Here is a 26,134-nt window from a genome sequence, read left to right on the forward strand (position 1 = left end):
AATGAAAAATCCCAAAAAAAGTAAACAAACACAAAAAATCATCCGTTAGGACATCTTATGAGAGAATTTCCTATCATTAAATCCATTTTCGTTTCACACCACTCACACTCACACATGTGACAATCACACCACTCACACTCTCACACATGTGACAAGTGCACTGTTGCCAGATTGGATGAGTCAGATCGTGATGTGACTCATATGAGAAGCTGGCAATTTCGATTTCCAGTGATTTCCAAAAAATATGGCGTCCATATATGAGAAGCTGGCAAATTGAGAGTTCTACATTTGCAACTTTGCAGTGGTTATCAAATATCAGTTATTAACATTTAATAATCAAAAGGATTTCTGTTTCTAGCTTTTAATTTTGTTTTATTGGGTCTTTTCTTTCCTTTTTGTGTAAGCCATTAAATTAATAGTAATACCTTCTCTTAGGTCGTCTAGTGTTTTTTGCACTACCTACTTGAAAACATGGGACACTTTTGGTCCATGGTTACATGTGTGTCACAAAATTTTTCTCACCTCACAGCAATGTCTACTTTTTGGTACAACTACATTAGTTCTACCATGATCCAAACTAATTGAACATAGTTCCTGCAGCATTTGATTCGCATTGAAACCTTCATTTATGTTCAAACATACTAGGGACTATATTTGACATCATGAAAAGTTATTTGTGCTGTTCAACTGACATCGTTATCTACTTTTTGGTACAACTACATTAGTTCTACCATGATCCAAACTAATTGAACATAGTTCCTGCAGCATTGAAACCTTCATTTATGTTCAAACATACTAGGGACTATATTTGACATCATGAAAAGTTATTTGTGCTGTTCAACTGACATCGTTCTTCTTGTGGGAGAAGGAAACTTTTCATTTTCACGAGACTTCTTGGATATGAACAAAAATGGGGATTTTCCTCCTAAAAATCTATACTCAACTTGTTATGAGTCAAATGCTGATGATTTCTCACCTGTAAAACTGGAAAACATGGAAGCGTTAAAAAGTGCAGGTATGTTTAATCCTAACAAGTATTTATAAAGTAGGTAGGCATAAGCTCATTGCATGTTGGATACACCAAGGATCAGTATTGTGTATGGATAGCATAGCATGTAAAATATCACATGGTGCTGAATATTGCAATGGCGTAGCGTCCATGTAGGGCGTGTATGGCGGCCATACACTCAAAATTTACTCAAATACCCTTAAATATTGACTTTAAATATTTATGAAGAAGCATGTGCATAACTTATGTAGTAATGTGCATGGTGATGGAAATTAGTGCCCTACACGCCTTACACTTGACTTTAGACCACGCTATGCCACTGGCATAAGCTCATTGCATGTTGGATACACCAAGGATCAGTATTGTGTATGGATAGCATAGCATGTAAAATATCACATGGTGCTGAATATTTTAGGGTGTACTCAACCCAGGAAGAACAAATGAGCTGGTGGATTATTCTCTAATAGATATTTTTGTGAAATGTTGAAAGTTCTTTAATCATTATTTTGAAAATGATTATTATTTTCCCCCCAGGTGTGAATGTGTTGCTCAATGTAGATGCCACCCAATTATCAAAAGATTCCCGTCTGACTGATATCAAATTTACAAAATTCATATTCAACTTCCCACACACTGGAGGAAAGATGAAAATAAACTTGAATAGAGAACTCATCAGATTATTTTGTGAAGAATGCAAACATATGATAGTTGGAAGTGATAAAGAATTCACTAACTTGTGTTGTAGTAAAAGGGACTACTACAGGGATTGTGAAATCATTATTCCATTATGCAAAGGTCAAGGAGGTACCAAATATGATGAAACAAGAACCTGGGAAGACACATGGAAGCTAGTTGAAATGTGTGGGTATGCAGATCTTGTCTTGAGCAATGTAGAGTATTTTGACACAACCATGTTGAAATTTTACTCTAGTATTGGGTTCCGAAGTCGAGAACAACACTTCAACACTGTGAAAGGAATTATTCATGTTTTGAAATTATCACTTCACCCTGAACTAAACAAGTATACCAGCTGGGTAGATATGTATCCAGACTTGGACATTGGACACCTGATGGATATGAAACAAACATCAATATTGACCAACAGTATATTTAGCTGTTTCAAATGTTTATTTATTGAAGCAATAGATTTGAGTAAAGCACCAAGTGGTAAACTACAACTGGAAAACACATTTATCATTCGACATGGTTTCAGCAGCAGTAAACCACAGTACCCACCTCTAGATCCTAGCAAGATTTATGATTACAGAATATTTTGCAATCCCTTGAAAACAAATAGTTTCAAGATACATCCTGTAGAGTACAACTACATCAGTGAGAATCTTGGGTTTAAACCTCTATGCTTATCATTTGTTAGAGATGTATGTTCTAAGATCAATGAGACAAGTAATTTGATTGGTACCAGACTACCCATAGAAGTAATCACTTCCAACACTAAAGAACCTGTCACTCAACATTTCCTAGTAATCACAAATGACCAAGTTGGGACCATTGCAATTCAAAACTGTGTTAATAATGAGATAGAGATTGTTTTTGACAACTATGTAGAAGATAAAACCAGTGGTAGTATTAACACAATCAGAAATGAAAATGAGACTACACAAATATTTTTCTTCCAAAAATTTGTACAATTTCTTTCATGTTCAAAAAACTGGAGAGTCATTTTCAGTCATGAAAATTTTATCTGCATTGAAAATGAATCTCTAATGTTTCACTTTGCTCATTTATCACCTATTGAGTATAGATTTGACATAAACTTTACTGTTCAAACAAGTGATTATACCCATGAGAAATTTTTCAGTTGTCTGTGGTATATTATTCCAGAAATGATTCAAGGTGTTCAACTGATCAATGAACATCAAAGTCCTAATCAACAGTACAAGAGCTATTTGTTTCGAATCTGGTACAAAAGCTATGACAGACCAATGTACAGAAAAAAAGTCATTGACATTCATCAGAATGTGATAGGGAAATGTTTGAACTCTATGTTGGGAGTTAAAATTGATTAGGTTATACTTAATAATTGGCTGTTATACCCAAGTATAGGTAGGTACCTTCTGCATTAAAATAAAAAAAAAAACAACAACAACTTCTACAATGAAAACGGAATTTTTCCATCTATTTCTTGCTACTTTTGTGCCCCAGAACTCAAACTTAAACAAATTTTCAACAAACTACAGATAATTACTTACATATACCTTCTGATCATTATAAGGACCTACCTACATAACAGAGTTAAGAATAAACAATATATCATAAGTCCATACTTGTTATGTGAAGAATTTATTTTTTACAATTTTGTGTTGTTTGGAACAAAAAAAAATCGTTTCGTGTGTAGTGGGAACACTCCGATTTACATTGCCTACAAGGACATTCTGGGAAAAATCGGATGAAACTCACGACAAGTGGGAACGGCCTTTTAACTTGGAGGGTAGCGCGTCCATCTTGTAACCGCTAGGCCGCAGGTTCGATTCGGGGGGCGGATTTTATCCTTAACAGATAAGGTTCCTTCATTTTGTGTTGTTTGGACAAAAAAAAAAAAAAAATCGTTTCGTGTGTAGTGGGAACACTCCGATTTAGATTGCCTACAAGGACATTCTGGGAAAAATCGGATGAAACTCACGACAAGTGGGAACGGCCTTTTAGCTTGGAGGGTAGCGCGTCCATCTTGTAACCGCTAGGCCGCAGGTTCGATTCGGGGGGCGGATTTTATCCTTAACAGATAAGGTTCCTTCTCGAGACGGCTGCCTTTTTCCTCCTGTCTTTCTTCTTTCTTTGCTTTCGGGGTGATAAGACCTTAGCAGTTATAGTTCCCTCTTTCAAACCTTTCCAATCATAATTATGTATCCATACAATGCTACCTTTTAGTCCTAGACAACCATAAACATAAGATATATCATTGCTTGAATGTTTGCAGGAAAATGTTGAACACATGAAGCAATATTTAAGTCAAGATCAAGTCATAGGAATATCTGCCAAACATGGGATTAACCTACTGACGCTCTTGTTGGAAATGAAGAAAATACATAATGCCCAACTTGCAACCCAGTCAAAAGAGAATGCTCATTAAGTGGGTTCTATGTAGTTGTACATACAGTGTGTCCACTTTTAATGTGCGCCATAGGAAAAATACATGTAAAAACAGTTTTTCTTGTCTCAAAAGTCCCCATTAAGAATGCTACCTTTTAGTCCTAGACAACCATAAACATAAGATATATCATTGCTTGAATGTTTGCAGGAAAATGTTGAACACATGAAGCAATATTTAAGTCAAGATCAAGTCATAGGAATATCTGCCAAACATGGGATTAACCTACTGACGCTCTTGTTGGAAATGAAGAAAATACATAATGCCCAACTTGCAACCCAGTCAAAAGAGAATGCTCATTAAATGGGTTCTATGTAGTTGTACATACATACAGGGAGTATACATAAAGGAACCCATTCTTGAAATGAATCGTACTGTAGTCATAATGACAAGCCAGAATTGGAGTATTTTGCTATGAATGGGAATCATTGATTCCCTCCTAAGAGATACACTCGTAGCTTGTGATTGCAACACGAAACATTTCAAGAATGGACTCCAGGCAAAAGTTTGAACTTTATACCAATTTACAGATGATCAACTATAATTTAATTTCTCCAAATTGAAGACAGTGCACAGTAGTCAACAGTTGAAGTGTTTCTCTTTGGATGTTGCTCAACCTTTGAAACGAAACAAACCCAAGTCAACTAAACAGTTGGTAAGCATATATAGTGTACTTTTGAAGTGTCAAGAAAAAGAAACCAATTTAAAATTAAAATAAATTAATTTCAAGAGGAAGTCTCTAACGTCCTGCTCAAAAATAAAATCACTTATTTTTCAAAAATGCATAGTATGAGTGCGTCGGCGTTGTAAGCACTATATCGCGGGTTCGATTTCCGCTCGAAACGAACTTTATCCTAAACAGATATTTAAGGTTCGTTTGCGGAACGGCTGACTTTCTCCCACCCTGTCTTTCTTCCCTTAAATTTCAAGCCGACAAGAGCTCTGTTACAATTTCCCAAAAAAAAGCCTACTTTCTGATGAATAATATTACCATTTTGTGTTCAGGCGCGGCCCCTATTGGATTTGGTGAGAGTAAAAACCAGGGGAGGCAATGGAGGGGACGGCTGTATATCTCTGTTGAGCTTATTAGGCACGGAGAATGCAGGGACGGACGGGGGCAATGGAGGAAATGGAGGCCATGTCATATTTCAGGTAAGAACTCAGTCTAAAAGTCATGGGTGGGTCTCCAATAGTCTCCATAAAATTAAACCTAATTCCTATATTCCTCAAACAGATGCTTTGATTGATGGTAAAAGATAACATAAATAGGTATCTGAGTACATCTACATACCTACTGTTATAATTTATAATATTATGAATTTCAAATTAATGACAAGGAAGTTAAAGTCACCTGACCACCGACACGACGTGACGATTAGCTCACATTTAATCATAACTATTCATTCTTACTTTTCCATTTACCTTAATTTACCTAAACCTTACATTTCCCTTATTAGCTTAGTGCGGGCGGCCTGGGTCGAAACAGCTGTTTTGGACTCAGGGGACCCTAAAAGCTCAACAAAAGTTGCGCACCATATCTGTTTCATAATGCTACTAATACTATCATGTTTTATATTGTGTTCATTTTAACACAGGCTTGTCCCAATGTACGCGATCTTTCCTTACTCAAGGCTAAAATTGAGGCCCAACCAGGGGTTGATGGTCGCAAACGAGAGTGTCATGGCAAGAGTGCACAACATACCATCATTAAGGTCAGTGGACTCAGTAATGCCAGCCTAGTTAGCTTGGTTGGTACCGCGGCTGCCTTGTAAGCGCTAGGCCGCGGGTTCGATTCCCGCCCGGGGGTGGATTTAATGCTGAACGAATAATGTTCTCTCTCGGAATGGCTGGCTTTCTCCTATCCTGTCTTCCTTATCTCTTCGATTTGGGGACGATAAGACCTTTAGCAGTTACAGTTCCCTCTATCTTGCAGACAATGTAATTTAAATGAGAGTACTCCCACTACACACGACACGATTTTTTTCCCCGAACGACATGTGGGAATGGGCCAAAGCCTAGTCTAAAGGTTTTCTTCTAAGAGGTTTGACAGAGGGAACTGTAACTGCTATGTTCTTATCGTCCCAAAATCGAAGAGAGAAGAAAGACAGGATAGGAGAAAGCCAGCCGTTCCGAGAATGAACATTATACCATCAGGATAAAATCCGCCCCGAGCGGGAATCAAACCTGCGGCCTAGCGCTTACAAGGTCCTAGATAGCTTGGAGGGTAGCGGATCGCTTTCTTCTATCCTGTCCTCTCTTGGATTTCGGGATAGTAAGAAATCAGTCTTGTGAAGTTCTATCTTGCGCTCTCCTGAACAGCTCTTCACTTGAACATCCTTACCATTCTCTAAGATTTGACAACCCTGATGTTTTCTTTCTTCCTCTTAATCTCCTTCCAGCTATTTTTCCTTGTAATATTATTTGTAGCAATCCATATTTCTTGTTGTTCCTCATCACATGAGCAAAATATTCCAAATTCCAATCTTTCTTATTATGAACCTTATTATGTCTCCTATAGGTACCAATGGGCACTGTGATCAAGCGAGAATACGATGAGCGTGTAGTGGGGGATTTGACCGAGGAAGGGGCAATGTTTGTAGCGGCCAGGGGCGGAGCAGGGGGGCGCGGGAATGCTTATTTCAAGTCGGACACCAATCAGACACCCATGGTGGCGGAGATAGGGGGTCGGGGAGAGTGTGCGAGGTATATTGTGGAACTCAAGTGTATGGCGGACTTCGGACTGGTGAGTTTTCTTCTTTTATTATTGTTATTATCTTTTATTATAAATAATAATAGTTACTTATTGGGTTGTAAATAAGCACAAGGCCCCGGGCGAAATTTCTGCTCAAATTTTCACCGCCTACCTCCTAGCCTTAAGGTGTGTCCACACATAGTCGACCGGCCGTCGACCGATGTCGACTGAACCGTCCACACTGCCTCGATAGCATAGTTTTATCTCAGTTTTATCTCGTCGTCGATCGACTATGTTTGGACACACCTTTAGAGCTCCATGATTATGGTTAAATTCTGAAATAAATAAAATTTCACACCTTGGCTGGATTTGAACCCACGTCCTGTGTAAACCATTTGCACTGGTTGGTTTATTCTAATACAAGTAGCATAACAGAAGGGTATCTACGAATATTTGTCAGTTCCTTCTGTTTTTCTTTAACTTCTGTTCCTCTTAAGAGCCTGTTCGAACTTGTCGTGAATCTCATCCGATTTTTTTCCGAATGTCCTTGTAGGCAATGTAATTTAAATCAGTGTTCACACTACACACGACACGATCGTTTTCCGAACGACAAAAATGTGAACGGGCTTTAACCCGACACCTAGGCCAGAAAGCTCGCCATTCTGATGTATGTACTCGTTATGTTTTCCAGTTAGGACTACATATTTTCCCCCCAGGTGTGAATGTGTTGCTCAATGTAGATGCCACCCAATTATCAAAAGATTCCCGTCTGACTGATATCAAATTTACAAAATTCATATTCAACTTCCCACACACTGGAGGAAAGATGAAAATAAACTTGAATAGAGAACTCATCAGATTATTTTGTGAAGAATGCAAACATATGATAGTTGGAAGTGATAAAGACTTCACTAACTTGTGTTGTAGTAAAAGGGACTACTACAGGGATTGTGAAATCCTTATTCCATTGTGCAAAGGTCAAGGAGGTACCAAATATGATGAAACAAGAACCTGGGAAGACACATGGAAGCTAGTTGAAATGTGTGGGTATGCAGATCTTAGGACTACCGAACGCCGGAAAAAGTACTCTCCTGCAGGCAATCTCCAGAGCTAAACCCAAAGTTGCTTCGTATCCTTTCACCACGTTGGAACCTTACCTCGGCATTGTACATTATGATGATTATCAACAAATAGCAGGTATGTGGTAGGTTGTTTCATGTTGTTGTTAACGTCTTTAACAACCTTCACTCACTCATTTTTCAGGTTCAGGAAGGTGGCTGCTGCCACAGGGTGTGGCGGGCTGTTAAATAGATGTTGTAGGTACTGTAGAGCATTCCTCCATTCTGGGGATTATTGTCATACCTGCTCGTTTCAGTTGAAAATTTTCTCATTCCTAGAGTTTTTTCTTCTTTATTTAAGTAAATAAGATCCACTAATGAGTATGCTTTATTTATATATTATTATTATTACGTAAATTCTTTCATATTTATTATAGTAAGTAAGCTTTTGATTCAAGCTCATGAATATTATTACTATAACAATAACAATATTTAGTTCATGAAAGCAAAATAAAACACCCCTTCCTAGAGTACTTCGTAGTATTGTTACGTGATCGTACTATCGTTACTATCACTATTTTTTCTCAATTCAGTTGCAGATTTGCCGGGTCTCATCGAGGACTCCCACAAAAACAAAGGTCTTGGCATCAAGTTCCTCAAGCATGCAGAACGTTGTGCGGCCTTACTCATATTGGTAGATGCCTCGTTAGATTCTCCCTGGACTCAGGTGGATATGCTGCGCACTGAAATGTACGCCTTCAGTCCGAATATGGAAACCAGACGGCAGATTATTGTGGCCAACAAAATAGACGAGCCTGGAGCCAAGGTTAGTTTCATGCCGCCAACATTCAGTTGAAACGATGCCGATGTGATGCAATCATAATTATGCCCAGCCTAGTTAAGGCCCGTTTATATTGATATGTCGTTCGGCAAAAAAAAAAAAAAAAAAAATATTACGTAGTGGGAACACTCTCATTAAATTACGTTTGCCTACAAGAACATTTTGTGTTGTTTGGACAAAAAAAAAAAAAAAATCGTTTCGTGTGTAGTGGGAACACTCCGATTTAGATTGCCTACAAGGACATTCTGGGAAAAATCGGATGAAACTCACGACAAGTGGGAACGGCCTTTTAGCTTGGAGGGTAGCGCGTCCATCTTGTAACCGCTAGGCCGCAGGTTCGATTCGGGGGGCGGATTTTATCCTTAACAGATAAGGTTCCTTCTCGAGACGGCTGCCTTTTTCCTCCTGTCTTTCTTCTTTCTTTGCTTTCGGGGTGATAAGACCTTAGCAGTTATAGTTCCCTCTTTCAAACCTTTCCAATCATAATTATGTATCCATACCATGCTATCTTTTAGTCCTAGAGTCCTAGACAACCATAAACATAAGATATATCATTGCTTGAATGTTTGCAGGAAAATGTTGAACACATGAAGCAATATTTAAGTCAAGATCAAGTCATAGGAATATCTGCCAAACATGGGATTAACCTACTGACGCTCTTGTTGGAAATGAAGAAAATACATAATGCCCAACTTGCAACCCAGTCAAAAGAGAATGCTCATTAAGTGGGTTCTATGTAGTTGTACATACAGTGTGTCCACTTTTAATGTGCGCCATAGGAAAAATACATGTAAAAACAGTTTTTCTTGTCTCAAAAGTCCCCATTAAGTATTTTAGTTAAACCAAATATGTTAACTCATGTATTTTTATCTGAGGAATTCACTGGTGGTGATTTCATACACCTGGGACTTACAGTTAAAAAGTTAAGGGTTCGAAATCCGAGAAATGTGTTATGTTTGAAACTCAACATTTGTGTACAATTGGATACTCTATTTTATGTATTTTTTCACGAGAAATCGATTGGTAATATTTTCAATTACTTGGGGCTTACAATTAAAAAGTTCTGGGTTCGAAACCGAGTAATTGATGATTCTCATGAAAAATATAACTGTCCAAATGTATTTTTTTCGTAAAGATCGTCAAAAATAATAAATAATCCGAAAAGATTTTTTTTTTAAAAAGTATTTCTTCTCTAAGAAATTCGTCCCCAAAGTGTGCGCGGGAAAAATAATGAGATTCAAATTTTTAAAGCGTAGGGACGCTTGGCAACATTGCGTGGGACGTAACCAACCATGAAAAAAGAAATTCTTCTGGCTCTTGCTAATCTGATCACATCGTTTTCTTTGGTTTTTGCGTTTTGTATCTGCTAATTTGACTGTTTTTCTGAGTATCCTGTGGTGGTGTAGAGGTCAAGGCGCTCGACTGGTTAACAGGAGGGCGTGGCTTCAATCCCAGCCGAGGTATGGAATTTTATCCTCAATATAATTTGAGAATTTGACCACAATAATAGTAGTAGCCTACTGCTGGAGTAAAGGGACTTATCAGTCCTATGCGAGCAGTAAAAATAAGCACTATTATTATCATATAGGTAGGTACCTACGTAGGTAGTGTTTACATAAAGCGGAACTTTGAGCAGGGATGTTTGGTATGTGGAGATCATACTATTCATATTATTCTTCTCGATCGAAATAAATGTGCCAGCCTACTTAGCTTAGTTGGTAGTGCGTGCAATCATCATCTTGTGAATCAACTTGCCCTGCTGATGTCTTGTCATTCAGTACTTCTTTAGCGTTTCCCGTCCGAACTGGTCTGAACTCCACGGTAGAATTCCAAAGTGTAATATGCGACTCGCCATGTTTTGTTCCAAGCCAGGCTTCACATTGGTCACAATCATCATCTTGTGAATCAACTTGCCCTGCTGATGTCTTGTCATTCAGTACTTCTTTAGCGTTTCCCATCCGAACTGGTCTGAACTCCACGGTAGAATTCCAAAGTGTAATATGCGACTCGCCATGTTTTGTTCCAAGCCAGGCTTCACATTGGTCGCAAGATACAACGCGTCGTCCCATGTTTACGTTACTCAGGGTGACATAGCGTTGACTGAGGATGAAGTTGTAAGCTCCATAGAGAAGATCTGCTCGCTTGGGTTGAATAGAACATTGAACCTCTGTATCGCCATGGTGTGCATGACAGAACATGTCACTCGCATCCCACGAATCTAAGGACCGATTTTTACTATTAATTATGGCTCGTTTTCGTGTTGGTGTTTGACATGCGTATTTTGCCATTTAACTCATTTACGCCCGCTGATCCCAAATGGGAACAAATATATTTGGGGTCAGTGGTAAGTTTGTTATGACTTATTTTTTCTGGTTTTAACTTTCCCCCCCCCCAAAAAAATCCACCAAAAATTAATTTGGGCACAAATGAGTTAAGCGAGCAAAGAAATAAAATATTGCAGTAGGTAATTTGATGTTTTTGGAGTCTTCACTAAATTTATCTTACTAGGTAACTATATTCCAATAATAAAATTAAGTAGGACGGTTTTTATCATGCAGTTGTTGTACTATAGACTATACTATACCTACGTTCCTACGTAAAGGTAAAGGTCCGTTCCCATTTTGTCGTGAGTTTCATCTGATTTTTTCTGAATGACTTTTAGGCAATGTAATTTAAATGAGTGTTCCCACTACGCACGACACGATTTTTTTTTTTTAACAACACAAAGTGGCCTTGTAGGCAATATAATTTAAATGAGAATGAGAGTGTTTCCCACTTAAGTAGGTACGACACGATTTTTTCCCGAACGACAAGAAGGAACGGGCCTTAAGGGTAAGAGATAGTATTCAACATACCTGAAGGTAAAGGTAATATCCTCTGGAAGCACAGCGGCTCTCCCGTAACACAGGCACGACAAGATTTACACACAAGACTCGTACTTTCTCCCAGGGTAACACACGGACTGTACGAAGTGTTCTTAGCATTATAATCAAACAGACTGGTAGCAGGTGCAGGCGTCAGACACTTGCTAGTCTGAATACGGAAGTACGTTCCTTCCCCGTTATCAAGGAGGGTGAAGTTAGACACAGAGTTGGGTTTGAGATCGACGGTTATAATCAAACAGACTGGTAGCAGCTGCAGGCGTCATACACTTGCTAGTCTGAATACGGAAGTACGTTCCTTCCCCGTTATCAAGGAGGGTGAAGTTAGACACAGAGTTGGGTTTGAGATCGACGCCGGGTATGTTAACAATAGTGACCTCGCTATTGTGATGAAGTTTCATGTTGCCTTGGTCAATCTCCAGATTGTCCACTCTACTGTTACGCACAAACACATGACATACCTGCAGGCGAGGTCGGAGCTCAATTATTATCGACGGAGACATGGTTTGCTGTGGGTGGGTATTGTTGGACAACGGTGGACTTCTTCAGGAGACCTGTAAGAAAAGAAAGAGAAATTAATAAATTTGTCCATCCATGAATGATGAAAAAAGCATTTCCCTTCAAGTCATTTGAATAGACAAACATGACTATTGAATACTACTTAATAATACCTCCACACTATCACTAGTGTTGTGTTGTGTTGTCAATATATTGACAATATGTATATCTCTTATGAAAAAGTATGGTCATAAACACTTTTTTTTTTTTTTTTTACCTTTATCACAGAATGTCTCATATAATGGATCAGCCTCGGTAAGGGTATATGGAATGGTTGCCTTCTGGTAATAGTCAGGAAGGAGTTGAATGTTTTGAATCACAGTGGAGAGCAGATGTGCACGTTCAGTGTTTATTCCTTGGGATGGGAATGAAATAGTTTACAAACTTATCAAGAATAAACTGGGCTTGATGATGATGATGATGATGATATGGAAAATAATAAATAACTAAGAAAAATGCAAACTTGTTTAAAGAAAACTAGTCTTAGAAAAAAAGAGAGAGAAAAATCCAGCAAAAATTCCTACTGAGAGACTCAGAAACTCTTTTGCTGAGCTAAACTACTCTCACAAGGCCAAGGATGATGATATGGAAAATAATAAATAACTAAGAAAAATGCAAACTTGTTTAAAGAAAACTAGTCTTAGAAAAAAGAGAGAGAAAAATCCAGCAAAAATTCCTACTGAGAGACTCAGAAACTCTTTTGCTGAGCTAAACTACTCTCACAAGGCCAAGTACACCCCAAAAATAGAAAGTAATAAAGGGAGCAGCTGCTTCAAATATAATGTACATATCTTGTGACTTTTACTATCCTATAGGAAGACAAGTATACATAAGTAGAATATTAAAATATTGAACTAATAATTAAAAGTACTCTCTTAGTTGCCTGACATTTTGCTCTACCTAATTTCCATTTCTTTTAAGTAAAAAAAAAAAATGTCTCAGTAACATTAGAACAAGAATACTATTTATTTGACTCACCTGGTGCATCATACTGCAGATAAGTGAAATGAACATGCAAATGATAGTATGATGGTAAATAATGAACATAGATCCTCAGCTGAGACTGCAACACTCCGTACTTCTCTTCAATGGCTTTCTAAAAAAAAAAAAAAAAAAAAAAAAAAAAAAATACTGCAACACTCCGTACTTCTCTTCAATGGCTTTCTAAAAAAAAAAAAAAAAAAAGATATGTGGACACAAGAAAACAGAAAAATATATTTGATGTGGATCTGAAACATCTTGAGCATCATGCAGCTAGCTATTTCAAAGGCCTTGTGAGGAACTTGAAACAGATATGTGACTTTTCCCCTGATTTGTCATGTATGCAGGTGGGGTACAGGGTACAGTGTATGAAGACTTTATCACAGAGTAAACCTTCTGCAAAATTGTTATGCCAGAGACCCTACAGATACATTTTAAAATTAAGAAGAGGACTTACAATCCCTTGGGTTTGAATATTCTCTAGCAGGGGGATATGTTTTGTAGTAAGATCTCTGATGGACTTGATGTCTCTTCTATGAATTACTGCCTGCAAGTAAAGAGACTCTAGTGTCTGACCATCCCACTTGAGGTCAGGAACCAATATAAAGCCAAGGTCTTTATCAGAATCTTCAAATACAATCTTCTCCACCTCTGACTTGTGTTCTAAGATATTGTACACCCACTGAAACAAACAATAAAAAAGATAAAATAATAATAAAAATCATCTTGATTACTTTGATTGGTGACATACAAGTACTTACTTAACTATGAAGTGTGCAGACCTACAGAACAGATATTATTATAGAGTAGGCACACTGAACTTTAGTCACTTTGCGATTAATTTAGTTAAAGTGAATTTATACACCAAAAATCTCAAAGCTCTATTTCATGTAAGTATAGGTCTGATGCTGCTGTGAACTCTTTATGTTCACATTGATTTTCTAATAACTTACCTGTACACTGAATGTTTCAGATAGGATGTATGGAAGTGTAATGTTTTTGTAAATTTCAGGAGTTTCTTGAATGATATGAACTGTTTTCCTCTCAAATTTTTTGATGTGCTTCTCTGTTGCTGGATAGATCAATGTTGTTTTAATACCTGCAATGATGAAGGAAGCTTTAGAAAAAATAGGTCAACCAAAATTCCAAAATAGCTGGTAGCCTCAAGGGTAGCACACCTGCCTTGGGACTACTAGGTTACAGGTGAGATTCCCACCTGTGGCAAAATTTAATTTGTCTTCCCTCGATAAAAACTTACCATTCCCCTTAGTGTTAGGAAAACACTCGTATGTAGAGTACAAGTCATTGACAAAACTCTTTACAAGAACAGAATCCTCCGAGCACAGAGCTCTCACAGTTTTCTCATCAAATGCTTTCTTCTCCAAGATCAAAACAGCTGCACCTTCTTGTCCTTCTAGGGAACCTTCAACAAATATCAATTTCCTATCAGGGCTGTCTGAGAGGACTCTTTTTACCACAAATTTAGACAGATTTTCCAGCGAAATACCATTATCAGAATCACACATCATAAAAGGCAAAAGACTTGCAGAATGCAGAAACCAAAAAGAAAAAACTCGCTTCTGTTTTCTGTTCTGTCACTTTTGAATTTGTAAAATTTGAAATTTCGCGCGGAATATTTTTGCGGTGAAATCGGTGAAGCACAAAGGATTCGTTTACAAATCAACAACGGTTGACGGCATTTTACCGCTTTTTGGCGGTTTTCGGTGTAATTTAACAATATCTCGGGAACGGTACAAGCTAGAGACTTGAAAATGTAGTTCACAAATGTGACAAGGATGCAACACAAAACGTTTGGTTAAAATAGGTGCTGCGGTTGGCGGTATTTTGCTGTTCACAAATGTGACAAGGATGCAATACAAAATGTTTGGTTGAGATGGTTGCTACGCTTGGCGGTATTTTGACCGCTTTTGGACAGATTTCGACCGTTTTTTGGCGGTTTTCAGATTAGAAAAAAAAGGTCAACCAAAATTCCAAAATAGCTGGTAGCCTCAAGGGTAGCACACCTGCCTTGGGACTGCTAGGTTACAGGTGAGATTCCCACCTGTGGCAAAATTTAATTTGTCTTCCCTCTATAAAAACTTACCATTCACCTTAGTGTTAGGAAAACACTCGTATGTAGAGTACAAGTCATTGACAAAACTCTTTACAAGAACAGACTCCTCCGAGCACAGAGCTCTCACAGTTTTCTCATCAAATGCTTTCTTTTCCAAGATCAAAACAGCTGCACCTTCATGTCCTTCTAGGGAACCTTCAACAAATATCAATTTCCTATCAGGACTGTCTGAGAGGACTCTTTTTACCACAAATTTAGACAGATTTTCCAGCGAAATACCATTATCAGAATCACACATCATAAAAGGCAAAAGACTTGCAGAATGCAGAAACCATGAAACCAAAAAGAAAAAACCAAAAAACTCGCTTCTGTTTTCTGTTCTGTCACTTACTCACTTTTGAATTTGTAAAATTTGAAATTTCGCGCGGAATATTTTTGCGGTGAAATCGGTGAAGCACAAAGGATTCGTTTACAAATCATCGTCCCGCTCGTATACTCGTATTGACGACGCGTTCATAACAAAATGATTTGGATTCTTGAATTTTTCCTTTTTTAAAAGCAAAAAGTCAGTTCAATCAGTTGTCAGTTTTCAGACTTTTCAGCTACATTTGCCAGAAGACTAGGGAAAGGAAGACTGGGAAAACTATTCATCCAGCACCCTTTGTGTTGATCTGATGGGAAGAGATGTGTTTCACATGCTCCCACCTCTACTTGGTATGACAGTTTGATGGCTGTTATAACCACCCTATGATCCAAGTTGAAGATCACTCTACCTACCTAGATACTATCTCAAGTTTGGAACAACTCTCTAGGTAAGTTTCAACACCTTATTCAACAAAAGTACAATTTGATTGCTACATTCTTTATCGTTTGACTTCAAAATACAAGTTAAGCTAGGACTGAATTCAAGATAACCTATTGTAGTAAGCCCTATTATTATTTATTTTCAGTTCCCATTGAGGCAAGTGCATCAAGATGAGTAAATATTCAAGTGATTCTGACAGTAGACATTCTCACCATAGAAGACATCATAGGCGAGACAGGTAAGTAGCAAAAAGCAGTGCTATACATTTATGTTGGGGTCCCTAAGCTGTGGTTATGTACCAGCTGGGTTAGGCAAGGTTGGTAAACTAACCTTGCTTATAAGTTACCACTCCCATGCCAAACTGTAGAAGTAATGTCCTGTCTCAACCCAACCCAGTACATAACCACAACCTATAAGTTAGAGGTACAGTCTGTCTGGGAATGCTCAGAGGTTAAGTCCAGGCATTCTCAGATAATCAATAGGTACTGTTACAAGAGGACTCTATCATAAATCTCTTACCTCCTTCCCCTGTCCATTGTTACACATCTAACATAATGTAGATTCCATGTAAAATGGAAGTAAAGCCATACTGTCTGGGACTGCTCAGAGGTTATGTCCAGACATTCTCAGAGGCTAACCAATACTGTTACATGAACTTGTATGGGCTCTATCATAAGTCTCTTACCTCCTTCCCTTGTCCATTGCTACACTTCTAACACAAGTAATTTAGATTCTATGTAAAATCCAATACTGTTACAAGAGGACTCTATCCTAAATCTCTTACCTTCTTCCCCTGTCCATTGTTACACATCTAACATATTTTAGATTCCATGTAAAATGGAAGTAAAGCCATACTGTCTGGGACTGCTCAGAGGTAATGTCCAGACATACTCAGAGGCTAACCAATACTGTTACATGAAATTGTATGGGCTCTATCATAAGTCTCTTACCTCCTTCCCTTGTCCATTGCTACACTTCTAACACAAGTAATTTAGATTCTATGTAAAATGCAAGTAGAGCCATGTTTTCCTTTCCTATGATGGGAGATTCCTATGATTCCACCAAGTTAAATTTAAACATAAAAAAAGCAGTATTCTATCAACAGTTGCCAAAAAGATTACATCTAAATTAAAATGTCAAATATGTATTTTTAAACTCCTTTGCAGGTCCTCCAGTGAATCTTCATCTCAATCACATCGGAGATCCCATCATAAATCCAAGCACTCAAAGAAAAAGCATTCTACAAGATCACACTCTCCTGATGAAGAAAAACGCCCACGACATCATCATAGGTAATTTCCAGCTCACACAAGTTAGCCATTGCTGAGCTTAACTCCATACACAAAAGCCCACTCTGAGGCTTAGGTGTAGGGGCAAACAGCCCTAAATGATGGGTTAAGCTTCTACAAATATAAGCACTGCTGAGCATGGTTGGTATCTTGAAGGGTGACAAGAGAGACATGTGTTATTTGGGTGGACTTATTCTTGTGAGAACAATTGAGATGCTGATTAAAATGTCAAGGGAGAAAAAATGCATGAACATGTCTATGTAGATAGCAACAAAAAGTGGTCTCTGGAAAAGTTTATTCTTGGAGTGAGGAATATCTTAAGAAAATAATAATAGACTCTTGAGTGGAAGGTAACCACTAGGCTAGGTTAACACCAGAGGCATTCTCTACCACCTAACCCTTGGAGCTCCATTATTATGTGGTCAAATTCTCAAATAAATGAGGATAAAATTCCCTGCTTCCCCTGCCTCAGCTGGGATTGAACCCACGCCCTCCTGTTTACCAGGCGAGCATCTTGACCACTGCGCCACTGAGGCTGGCTTAGTTAGTTTGGAGTAATAATGTCACAGCTTAGTTAGTTTAGAGGGTAGAATGTCTGACTTGTAAGCCCTAGGTCACGGGTTTGATTCCCATCCAGGTGGATTTTATCCTTAACAGATAACGTTTGTTCTAGGAACCTATTCTTTCTTTTCTCTGCTTTTGGGATAGTAAAATCTAGGCATTACAGTTCCCTGTATCAACAATGTAGAATACAGCCCATTTTAGGATTCCCATCTGTCCATTTTTGTAGTGAAAATAGTGAGAAAAGTAAATTTTGGAGTCATATTGTTAATATTTTATAACCTTTTCATGCACTTGACAGGCGACACAAGAAACACAAGACTGCCACTGCAGAATCCTCCACCCGCTCTCAACACAGTCATCGGTCAGAAAGCTCTAGGTCACGGGATACTCGCCGCTCCAAATCATCCAGTGTTGAATACGTGACTTCCTATCAAATAAAATCCCGCAGTCCTAGCCCTCCCCCAAAACAGAAAACACCAGAGCCAATTGTCATTCGTAAAGAGCCAACTGTTGTTCGTAAAGAGCCAGTTGTTATTCATAAAGAACCTGTTGTCTCTCGTAAAGAGCCAGTTGTCACTTGTAAAGAGCCTTCTCCAGAGCTATTTCCCTCACGAGAATCTCCCGAGCGTAGCTTGCCTCATGTATTACCTGAGAAACAAAAAGTTCGTGAATCGGAAATTCCCGCCTCTGAGAAATCAGAGAAGATCGAGTATCGCGTCATACCCAAGTGTTACGCTCGGGCACGACGTTCCTCTTCCTCCTCCTCCTCATCCAGCAGTAAGAGCACTGGAAGACTCACACCAGAGAAACTCGATCAGTTGAAGAAGAAACGAGTGCGTCGATCTTCGGACAGTTCCATGTCAAGTGAGTCTTCCTCGGATTTGGACAGGAGGAAAGGGAGAGGTGGCAAAAGTTATAGATCGAGAAGTAAATCCAAGGAGAGGAAGGTTAGATCAAGAAGTCGATCCAAGGACAGAAAAGTTAGATCGAGAAGTCGATCCAAGGACAAGAAGGTTAGAACAAGAAGTCGATCCAAGGACAGGAAGGTTAGAAGTCGATCTAGGGATAGGAAAGTCAGAGCCAGAAGTAGATCAAAAGAGAGGAAGAACAGATCAAGGAGTAGATCCAAGGAGAGGAAGAACAAGACTAAGAGACGTTCGAGATCCCCCAAGAGGAGTAAACGCTCTAGAAGTTCCTCCCGAAGAAGGTGAGTACCTTTTACTGATTGAACAAAGTGAGGTCTAAGTTTTGACTTGGTTTTGCATCGAGTTACTTAGTATGTTCGATCCACGATAACCCTCGAATGGTTCTTCCGATTTTAATGAAACTTTATTGCCAAGTTCTACACATATAGGAAATTAAATTGTTTTTACAAATGTCGGAATTTTTGACTATTAGGCCATTTTCCCCAAAGGAAATTAAATTTATTATTCCTTTTAACTTGGAGATTGGGGTGGATACAATTATTAGATATGTATTATTATTTTCTATTTGCATTTGCCACAGATCAAGGTCGCGGTCGCTTGGAGGTTGCAAAGGCATCATTCCTCAAATAATCATACCTAAAGCCAAGACACCTCCCAAGGAACCAGACTCACCAGAGAGGGACCCAGACTCTCCTGGGGCCATTGCAAGGAGAAAAGAGCTACTGGCCAAAATGAAGAACTATGTCAAGGAGATCAATTCTGATAAGCCTCTGTCATTGGATGCATTAAAAGGTAAGGCTTTTTTAAAAAAAAAGAAAAAAAAAAAGAAGATATTTGATAGAAGGAACTGTAACAACAGGTATAAGACCTGGAAATAGGAGAGTGTAGGACTAGGACAGGGTAAGAGTGCTGGGTTCGATCCTTGCCAGAGCGCAATAAGTATTGAACTTTTCAGAATAGATTTTCCACCAGGAGAAAGAAAAAGGTATTTTCTTTATTTAAGGAAATTTTTCCGTTCTCAGATAACCAAGGAATTAAAAACATAAGCCTTCATATTGACATTAGAGAGAAGTGGTTTTGGGGTACAATTTTAATTGGGAAGTGTAAAAAAGTACCTACGCTTGAAAATGTGTATAATTTGAACAATCAAGGAAAAATTAAAATGTTCATTTTCGCCCATGCTCCCCTTGTGGGAGATCTCAGACAGTAGTAGGCTGAGAAGTTGCTAAGTGGACATCTAAAAATAATGTACTACAAGCTACAAGTAATAGGGTTTTTCCATCTAAAAACGAAATAATTGACTTCAACTAACTGACTTGTTTTTTTTTTCTCTTTCCTTGCGTTTTTAGTTTTGCATACCAGAGATAGAAGATAGAAGTGAAGTGGAGTGTATCATGGGAGGGAGAGATAGAGGTGAGGCAAGTACATATTTGCACTATTTCTGATTTCTCTGTTCTCTAATATTCCAAGGAAAGAGGGAAAACTACTTCTTGTTCTTCTATTTTTTCATTGACAATTTTGTTTATCTATTTATTTAATTTTCTTTCGTTCTTTACTTCAAATTAAACTGCATGATTGAATATGACTTCGTAGAAAAGGATTAAAATTTGCTCCTTGTCTGGGAGGGCATCAGTAACAAAGCGTGTAAAGGTAATTTCGTAATTATTTTTCAATTTATTGGATTCAACACCTATAAGGCTTCCAAGAGAACTCAGAAACACATTATCTAAATTTTATCTCATTGAATTTCCTACATTTTCGTGTTCTAGGGGAAGGGGGCACTTCCCGATACGATGAACTCGAAGAAATCAACAACCCAGACTTCGTGAGCAAATCATTTCGCTCTTCCTCCGATGCCAAAGCGAGGAAGCAGAAAAAAGCCGTAGAAATTGAAGATATCAATGAACTGCACATCGCTCCTCAACCCCCGCCCGACATATCTGTAACGTCATTGGAGGAAAAGAAAAAGCGAACGCATCTGCATGAAAATGTAAGTTATGTATGTCCCATATCACTATCGGTTGTTCCACTCTCTTGACAGTCTAGCTTGAATGTCTAGCTAGGGGACGACAAAGAGTAGACTAGCGTCCGGCTGTGGGACTATAAACAGGGAGGAGAACAGCTAACCCTAACCAGCCTAGCTTGCTGGCAGTTCTTCAAAGGATTCTCTCTGCTTTTAAAGAATAAGCACAAGTCCCCACGATGGTTGACTGCGGTTCAGGACGAGCCTATTAAACATGGCTAGAGACCATCACCCAGGTGTATGGCAGATACAAAGGGATATCTATTGTTGGACAACGGTGGACTTCTTCAGGAGACCTGTAATAAAAGAAAGAGGAATTAATAAATTTGTCCATCCGTGAATGATGAAAAAAGCATTTCCCCTCAAGTCATTTGAATAGACAAACATGAATATTGAACACTAATAATGCCTCCACACTATCACTAGTGTTGTGTTGTCAATATATTGACAATATGTATATCTCTTATGAAAAAGTATGGTCATAAACACTATCAATAGGTTTTCAACATTAACTAAAGTAATGATAATGTGAGGGCAGTATAAGAAATCACAAGGAAATTTAGGATACTTTTTGTACTTAGTACATATCTAGTTTAAGTACCCACATCTTCACTGTCTATTTTTTTTTTTTTTTTTACCTTTATCACAGAATGTCTCATATAATGGATCAGCCTCGGTAAGGGTATATGGAATGGTTGCCTTCTGGTAATAGTCAGTAAATCCCGCAGTCCTAGCCCTCCCCCAAAACAGAAAACGCCAGATCCAATTGTCATTCGTAAAGAGCCAGTGGTCGTTCATAAAGAACCTGTTGTCTCTCGTAAAGAGCCAGTTGTCACTCGTAAAGAGCCTTCTCCAGAGCTATTTCCCTCACGAGAATCTCCCGAGCGTAGCTTGCCTCATGTATTACCTGAGAAACAAAAAGTTCGTGAATCGGAAATTCCCGCCTCTGAGAAATCAGAGAAGATCGAGTATCGCGTCATACCCAAGTGTTACGCTCGGGCACGACGTTCCTCTTCCTCCTCCTCCTCATCCAGCAGTAAGAGCACTGGAAGACTCACACCAGAGAAACTCGATCAGTTGAAGAAGAAACGAGTGCGTCGATCTTCGGACAGTTCCATGTCAAGTGAGTCTTCCTCGGATTTGGACAGGAGGAAAGGGAGAGGTGGCAAAAGTTATAGATCGAGAAGTAAATCCAAGGAGAGGAAGGTTAGATCAAGAAGTCGACGCTGAGCTTAACTCCATACACAAAAAGTCCACTCTGAGGCTTAGGTGTAGGGGCTAACAGCCCTAAATGATGGGTTAAGCTTATACAAATGTAAGCACTGCTGAGCATGGTTGGTATCTTGAAGGGTGACAAGAGAGACATGTGTTATTTGGGTGGACTTATTCTTGTGAGAACAATTGAGATGCTGATTAAAATGTCAAGGGAGAAAAAATGCATGAACATGTCTATGTAGATAGCAACAAAAAGTGGTCTCTGGAAAAGTTTATTCTTGGAGTGGGGAATATCTTAAGTAAATAATAATAGAAGACTCTTGAGTGGAAGGTAACCACTAGGCAAGGTTAACACCAGAGGCGTTCTCTACCACCTAACCCTTAGAGCTCCATTATTATGTGGTCAAATTCTCAAACAAATGAGGATAAAATTCCCTGCCTCGGCTGAGATCAAACCCATGCCCTCCTGTTTACCAGGCGAGCGTCTTGACCACTACGCCACCAAGGCAGGCTTAGTTAGTTTGGAGTAAAAATGTCACAGCTTAGTTAGTTTGGAGGGTAGAATGTCTGACTTGTAAGCCCTAGGTCACGGGTTTGATTCCCACCCAGATGGATTTTATCCTTAACAGATAAAGTTTGTTCTAGGAACATATCCTGTCTTTCTTCTCTCTGCTTTTGGGATAGTAAAACCTAGGCATTACAGTTCCCTGTATCAACAATGTAGAATACAGCCCATTTTAGGATTCCCATCTGTCCATTTTTGTAGTGAAAAGAGTGAGAAAAGTAAATTTTGGAGTCATATTGTTATTATTTTATAACCTTTTCATGCACTTGACAGGCGACACAAGAAACACAAGACTGCCACTGCAGAATCCTCCACCCGCTCTCAACACAGTGTAATATACCATAAAATTTATCTCCGATCCATGTAACTTTTGGAGAGGTTCACAAGAGCAACAAATAACAGATAGGTTGATAATAGTAGCTAGTCACAAAGAGGGGTCGGCGCGAACGACATGATAGTGTTAAAGCGCCTAACGAGAGAAAAGAGAAAAACGTAGTAATTTCAGTTCCCCCATTATTTGCAAATTGTCCATGGAAAGTAATTCGGACATTAGCTCATTTTTCTCGTTGGTTCTGCTTGTTTTCAGTTCCTGAAAGAAGATCAAACTCAGAGAAAGATGCGATGGATCAAACGATTGTATTCTCTACGTCAGCGTGCCTTGCGTGATGAACCTGCTATGGAGATAGGATAAAAACATGATATGACATTGAAACAATAATAATTAAAACCATTGGGGTTAAACGTTTGGATTAATAAAAATTATGGAACTTGTACGTACATAATATACCATAAAATTTATCTCCGATCCATGTAACTTTTGGAGAGGTTCACAAGAGCAACAAATAACAGATAGGTTGATAATAGTAGTGCTTATTTAATACTGCTCTGAATTATCCTATTCTTCAGTGTGTGCCCCCCTAATTCGCTCCATGATAAAGTTAATATTGCTGTTCCATACGATCTTACACAGCTTTCAAAAGTTGTTGATTAATTTTATTATAATTTTGACTCTTAAAAAAAGAAATAAACTTGTGATTTTTTACAAAAAGTTTTTTCCTGAATTCTCTATAAAAAATTCTCTCCTAGACTACATGTTATGGTTGAGGTGGATTTTAAGCTTTATACCACATCACATTGGGATTTGAATTCGTTCACACGAAGAAAATAAGGATAAAAAACACAAATATTTCACGACAATTTATTTTTGTTCACACAAAATCAAATTTAATACAATATTATTTATTGTTATTATTTTTTACGTTCGCTTTTTTTATCTCTTCTTTTTTTTTACACAAAGGAAAATTTGTTATAATACAATGAATTAAATATCTTCTTACATGAGTAAATATAAAATAAAAATGTATAAAAAATGAGCATAAAATATAATCATATGAACCTATCAATACAATTACTTTGCATAAGAAAAGAAAAATCTAAATTGAATATACTTACTGAATATAGTGTAAGAACGTTATATTTGACGAAAAATAATAAGGAAGGTGAAAGGTACTCCAAGTGAAGCAATCTAATATACCAAAGTTACGATAGCTGTAATCGTTTGTCAAATTGTACTCACGGAATGTATTCGGTGAAGGCAAAGGGGCTATATGTATTTTATCAAGGCGCGAACATGAGTTAAAAAAGACATTACCCCCTAACTTTATCTGTAGGTAAAGATTTTAACGAAAGAAACTGTAAATAAAAAAATCAGGTGCAAGCGAGAGAAAGGTTTGTAGAAAAAAAGTTTAAATTTTAACCTAATGGGTAACACCAAATAGGGTAAGTGTACCATTTATTCGCCCACCTAAAAAAAGTACCATTTATTGGCCCACCTGTATTATACGCCACATAAGTCTGAACTGGACGAACTTTTTCAAGATCCAATTTCATCAAAAGAAAGGGCTTAAAGACTGCTATGAAACCAGTCTATTCAAAAATTGTAGTCATAAAACAAAAATTAGAAACAAATAAATGTGGGCAGGTGGGCCAAAAAATGGTACGTTTTTTAGGTGGCGAATAAATTGTACACTTACCCTATTCAGCTTAATTAAAAAGGCGAAATAATAGTTTTTGATTGGTTTTTACCTTGGTTTACAGGAGTGGATATTGGATAAAAACAGGCTTTCAGCTTAATTAAAAAGGCGAAATAATAGTTTTTGATTGGTTTTTACCTTGGTTTACAGGAGTGGATATTGGATAAAAACAGGCTACATTTTTCTAGCACAATTGGATAAAAATTCTAGCACAAAGTTTAGGATAGTGTCGAGAAAGCTTCAAAACTTACTTCTTATGGTTTAGAGATGGCGTCAATTGGAAATTGCTGTTGTCAAAGCAAAAATCAGATCCATTCGAAAATATTAGTTATGGCTAAGAAAGGCTTCATGGAAAACTGTGTAGGTAACTAATATTATAAAAGATAATAAACATAGAAAATTTATTGGAATAGATCTGAATGGCTCGAGAGAAAAAAATCAAACACAATTTCGTTTTCGAATCCCTTGAACCCTAAAACTCAGGGAACATAAAACCCTAATGTTCTCAACAATCTTAACATCATGGACTGAGATCAATGTAAAGTATACTTTTCATGAATTACCTACGTGAAAATAATAGATTAGGTACTAATTACGAACGTCATAAGTATTCATTAGCAACAAGTGTTGATTATTCCTTGGCCATTCAAATTATAAATTTCTTATATTAATACTTAGCTATAATTTATATAAAAAAAAAGCTTTGTATAAAATGGTTTTCCGCGAGTCTATAGATATAATTAAATAATAATTATTAATTTAATCTTAAAATATAGCTTTTAAAGGAAATTAAAACTGACTCCTAAACGCACTACGCCTGTACAGGTTATACTTTCTATATTCACTTCTATAACTTCAACTCTAGGAACGAGTACATATTTTATTATAGGTACTAGGTACCTACTTTATTATGCAGTTTAGATCAGTTCCTATTATCGAAACATTAAATAGAGCGTGTCCTAATCACACACTAAATTAAACATTGTTAACTTGAATCCCTTAATCAAAAAATTCCTTTTATTATTTTTATTGAATAATGAATACTGAATTATTTATTACATCAAGTTTCCAACAAATCTCAAGGAAACATGCTGCATGGTGCGAGATACCAAGGTGTACACGTTTCACGCCTCCCTCTACACTCACATTCCCAATTAACTCTCCTCAGATTCCTTCCATTTATATGGTTTGGGAGTCGAAAAGTATTTCTTATTTATTTACATAGGTATACAAAATACACAAAATTAAGTCAGTATTTATCCTTCCATTTATATGGTTTGGGAGTCGAAAAGTATTTCTTATTTATTTACATAGGTATACAAAATACACAAAATTAAGTCAGTATTTGTTGTAAGAGTGTTAAATGCCACTTTCAACAATAAGTTCCTGATTTAATGTGTTGATACTGTTGATGCATTCTTCGTTGCAAACTAAATGTCAGACCTAAAACTAAAATGAAGTAAATGAAATTTTCGTCGCCCAACTCTGGCGTTTTTGTCACCCTACGTGTATG

At 37.7% G+C, this 26,134-nt stretch overlaps 6 protein-coding genes and 2 long non-coding RNA genes across 11 annotated transcripts in view; 4 read left to right on the plus strand and 4 right to left on the minus strand.

Annotated features, from left to right (window-relative positions):
* Positions 1-116, minus strand: part of LOC103511814 (RNA-binding protein NOB1) — a 9,611-nt gene extending 9,495 nt beyond the window's left edge. Inside the window, exon 1 of the mRNA XM_026825461.1 lies at positions 100-116. Within this exon, the coding sequence (XP_026681262.1) occupies positions 100-116 (17 nt within the window). The remainder of the gene's footprint in view (positions 1-99) is intronic.
* A 158-nt stretch (positions 117-274) lies between these two features.
* Positions 275-3,327, plus strand: LOC113468496. The gene is made up of 2 exons (XR_003392231.1): positions 275-399; positions 3,173-3,327. It is a non-coding gene; the product is annotated as an uncharacterized LOC113468496 (long non-coding RNA).
* LOC103511803 lies at positions 295-3,327 on the plus strand. The gene is made up of 3 exons (XM_017445119.2): positions 295-692; positions 847-1,015; positions 1,544-3,327. Exons 1-3 carry the CDS (start codon positions 663-665, stop codon positions 3,034-3,036), a joined length of 1,692 nt encoding a protein of 563 aa, XP_017300608.1. The 5' UTR covers positions 295-662; the 3' UTR covers positions 3,037-3,327.
* A 1,343-nt stretch (positions 3,328-4,670) lies between these two features.
* LOC103511815 (mitochondrial ribosome-associated GTPase 2) lies at positions 4,671-9,553 on the plus strand (the record flags this gene model as incomplete). Its single annotated transcript, XM_017445124.2, is given in 7 exon segments — positions 4,671-4,770; positions 5,121-5,267; positions 5,711-5,827; positions 6,634-6,858; positions 7,866-8,004; positions 8,459-8,691; positions 9,279-9,553. Coding segments are annotated over 7 exon segments (1,114 nt in total), but the record flags the coding sequence as incomplete, so codon positions are not given.
* An 859-nt stretch (positions 9,554-10,412) lies between these two features.
* Positions 10,413-11,989, minus strand: LOC113468503. Its single transcript, XM_026825462.1, has 3 exons — positions 11,863-11,989; positions 11,562-11,831; positions 10,413-10,924 (listed from the first exon to the last, which is right to left on the minus strand). The coding sequence occupies exons 1-3, from the start codon at positions 11,987-11,989 to the stop codon at positions 10,413-10,415; spliced, it is 909 nt and encodes a 302-aa protein (XP_026681263.1).
* Positions 11,872-15,593, minus strand: LOC103511802 (m7GpppX diphosphatase). Of its 2 annotated transcripts, XM_008476540.3 has the most exons (7): positions 15,534-15,582; positions 14,386-14,687; positions 14,081-14,226; positions 13,585-13,809; positions 13,125-13,242; positions 12,364-12,501; positions 11,872-12,142 (listed from the first exon to the last, which is right to left on the minus strand). In XM_008476540.3, the coding sequence occupies exons 2-7, from the start codon at positions 14,654-14,656 to the stop codon at positions 12,069-12,071; spliced, it is 972 nt and encodes a 323-aa protein (XP_008474762.1). In that variant the 5' UTR covers positions 14,657-14,687; positions 15,534-15,582; the 3' UTR covers positions 11,872-12,068. The 2 variants fall into 2 exon arrangements, with proteins under 2 accessions (XP_008474762.1, XP_008474763.1); XM_008476541.3 differs by lacking the exon at positions 14,386-14,687 and having other exon boundaries at positions 15,232-15,593.
* Positions 15,594-15,765: 172 nt separating this feature from the next.
* On the plus strand, positions 15,766-24,190 carry LOC103511804 (arginine/serine-rich coiled-coil protein 2). 3 transcript variants are annotated; one of them, XM_026825456.1, is made up of 7 exons: positions 15,766-16,013; positions 16,152-16,244; positions 17,173-17,298; positions 18,158-19,066; positions 19,366-19,577; positions 20,135-20,203; positions 20,555-20,674. In XM_026825456.1, the coding sequence occupies exons 2-6, from the start codon at positions 16,177-16,179 to the stop codon at positions 20,158-20,160; spliced, it is 1,341 nt and encodes a 446-aa protein (XP_026681257.1). In that variant the 5' UTR covers positions 15,766-16,013; positions 16,152-16,176; the 3' UTR covers positions 20,161-20,203; positions 20,555-20,674. The 3 variants fall into 3 exon arrangements, with proteins under 3 accessions (XP_026681257.1, XP_008474766.1, XP_008474765.1); XM_008476544.3 differs by having other exon boundaries at positions 20,135-20,198; positions 20,555-20,657; XM_008476543.3 differs by lacking the exon at positions 20,135-20,203 and adding an exon at positions 23,175-24,190 and having other exon boundaries at positions 15,768-16,013; positions 20,555-20,775.
* Positions 21,075-21,527, minus strand: LOC113468501. Its single transcript, XR_003392235.1, has 2 exons — positions 21,447-21,527; positions 21,075-21,104 (listed from the first exon to the last, which is right to left on the minus strand). It is a non-coding gene; the product is annotated as an uncharacterized LOC113468501 (long non-coding RNA).
* Positions 24,191-26,134: the final 1,944 nt, after the last annotated feature.

The sequence above is a fragment of the Diaphorina citri genome, unplaced genomic scaffold, assembly GCF_000475195.1.
Source record: "Diaphorina citri unplaced genomic scaffold, Diaci psyllid genome assembly version 1.1 scaffold755, whole genome shotgun sequence".
Classification (NCBI taxonomy): Eukaryota; Metazoa; Arthropoda; class Insecta; order Hemiptera; family Psyllidae; genus Diaphorina; species Diaphorina citri.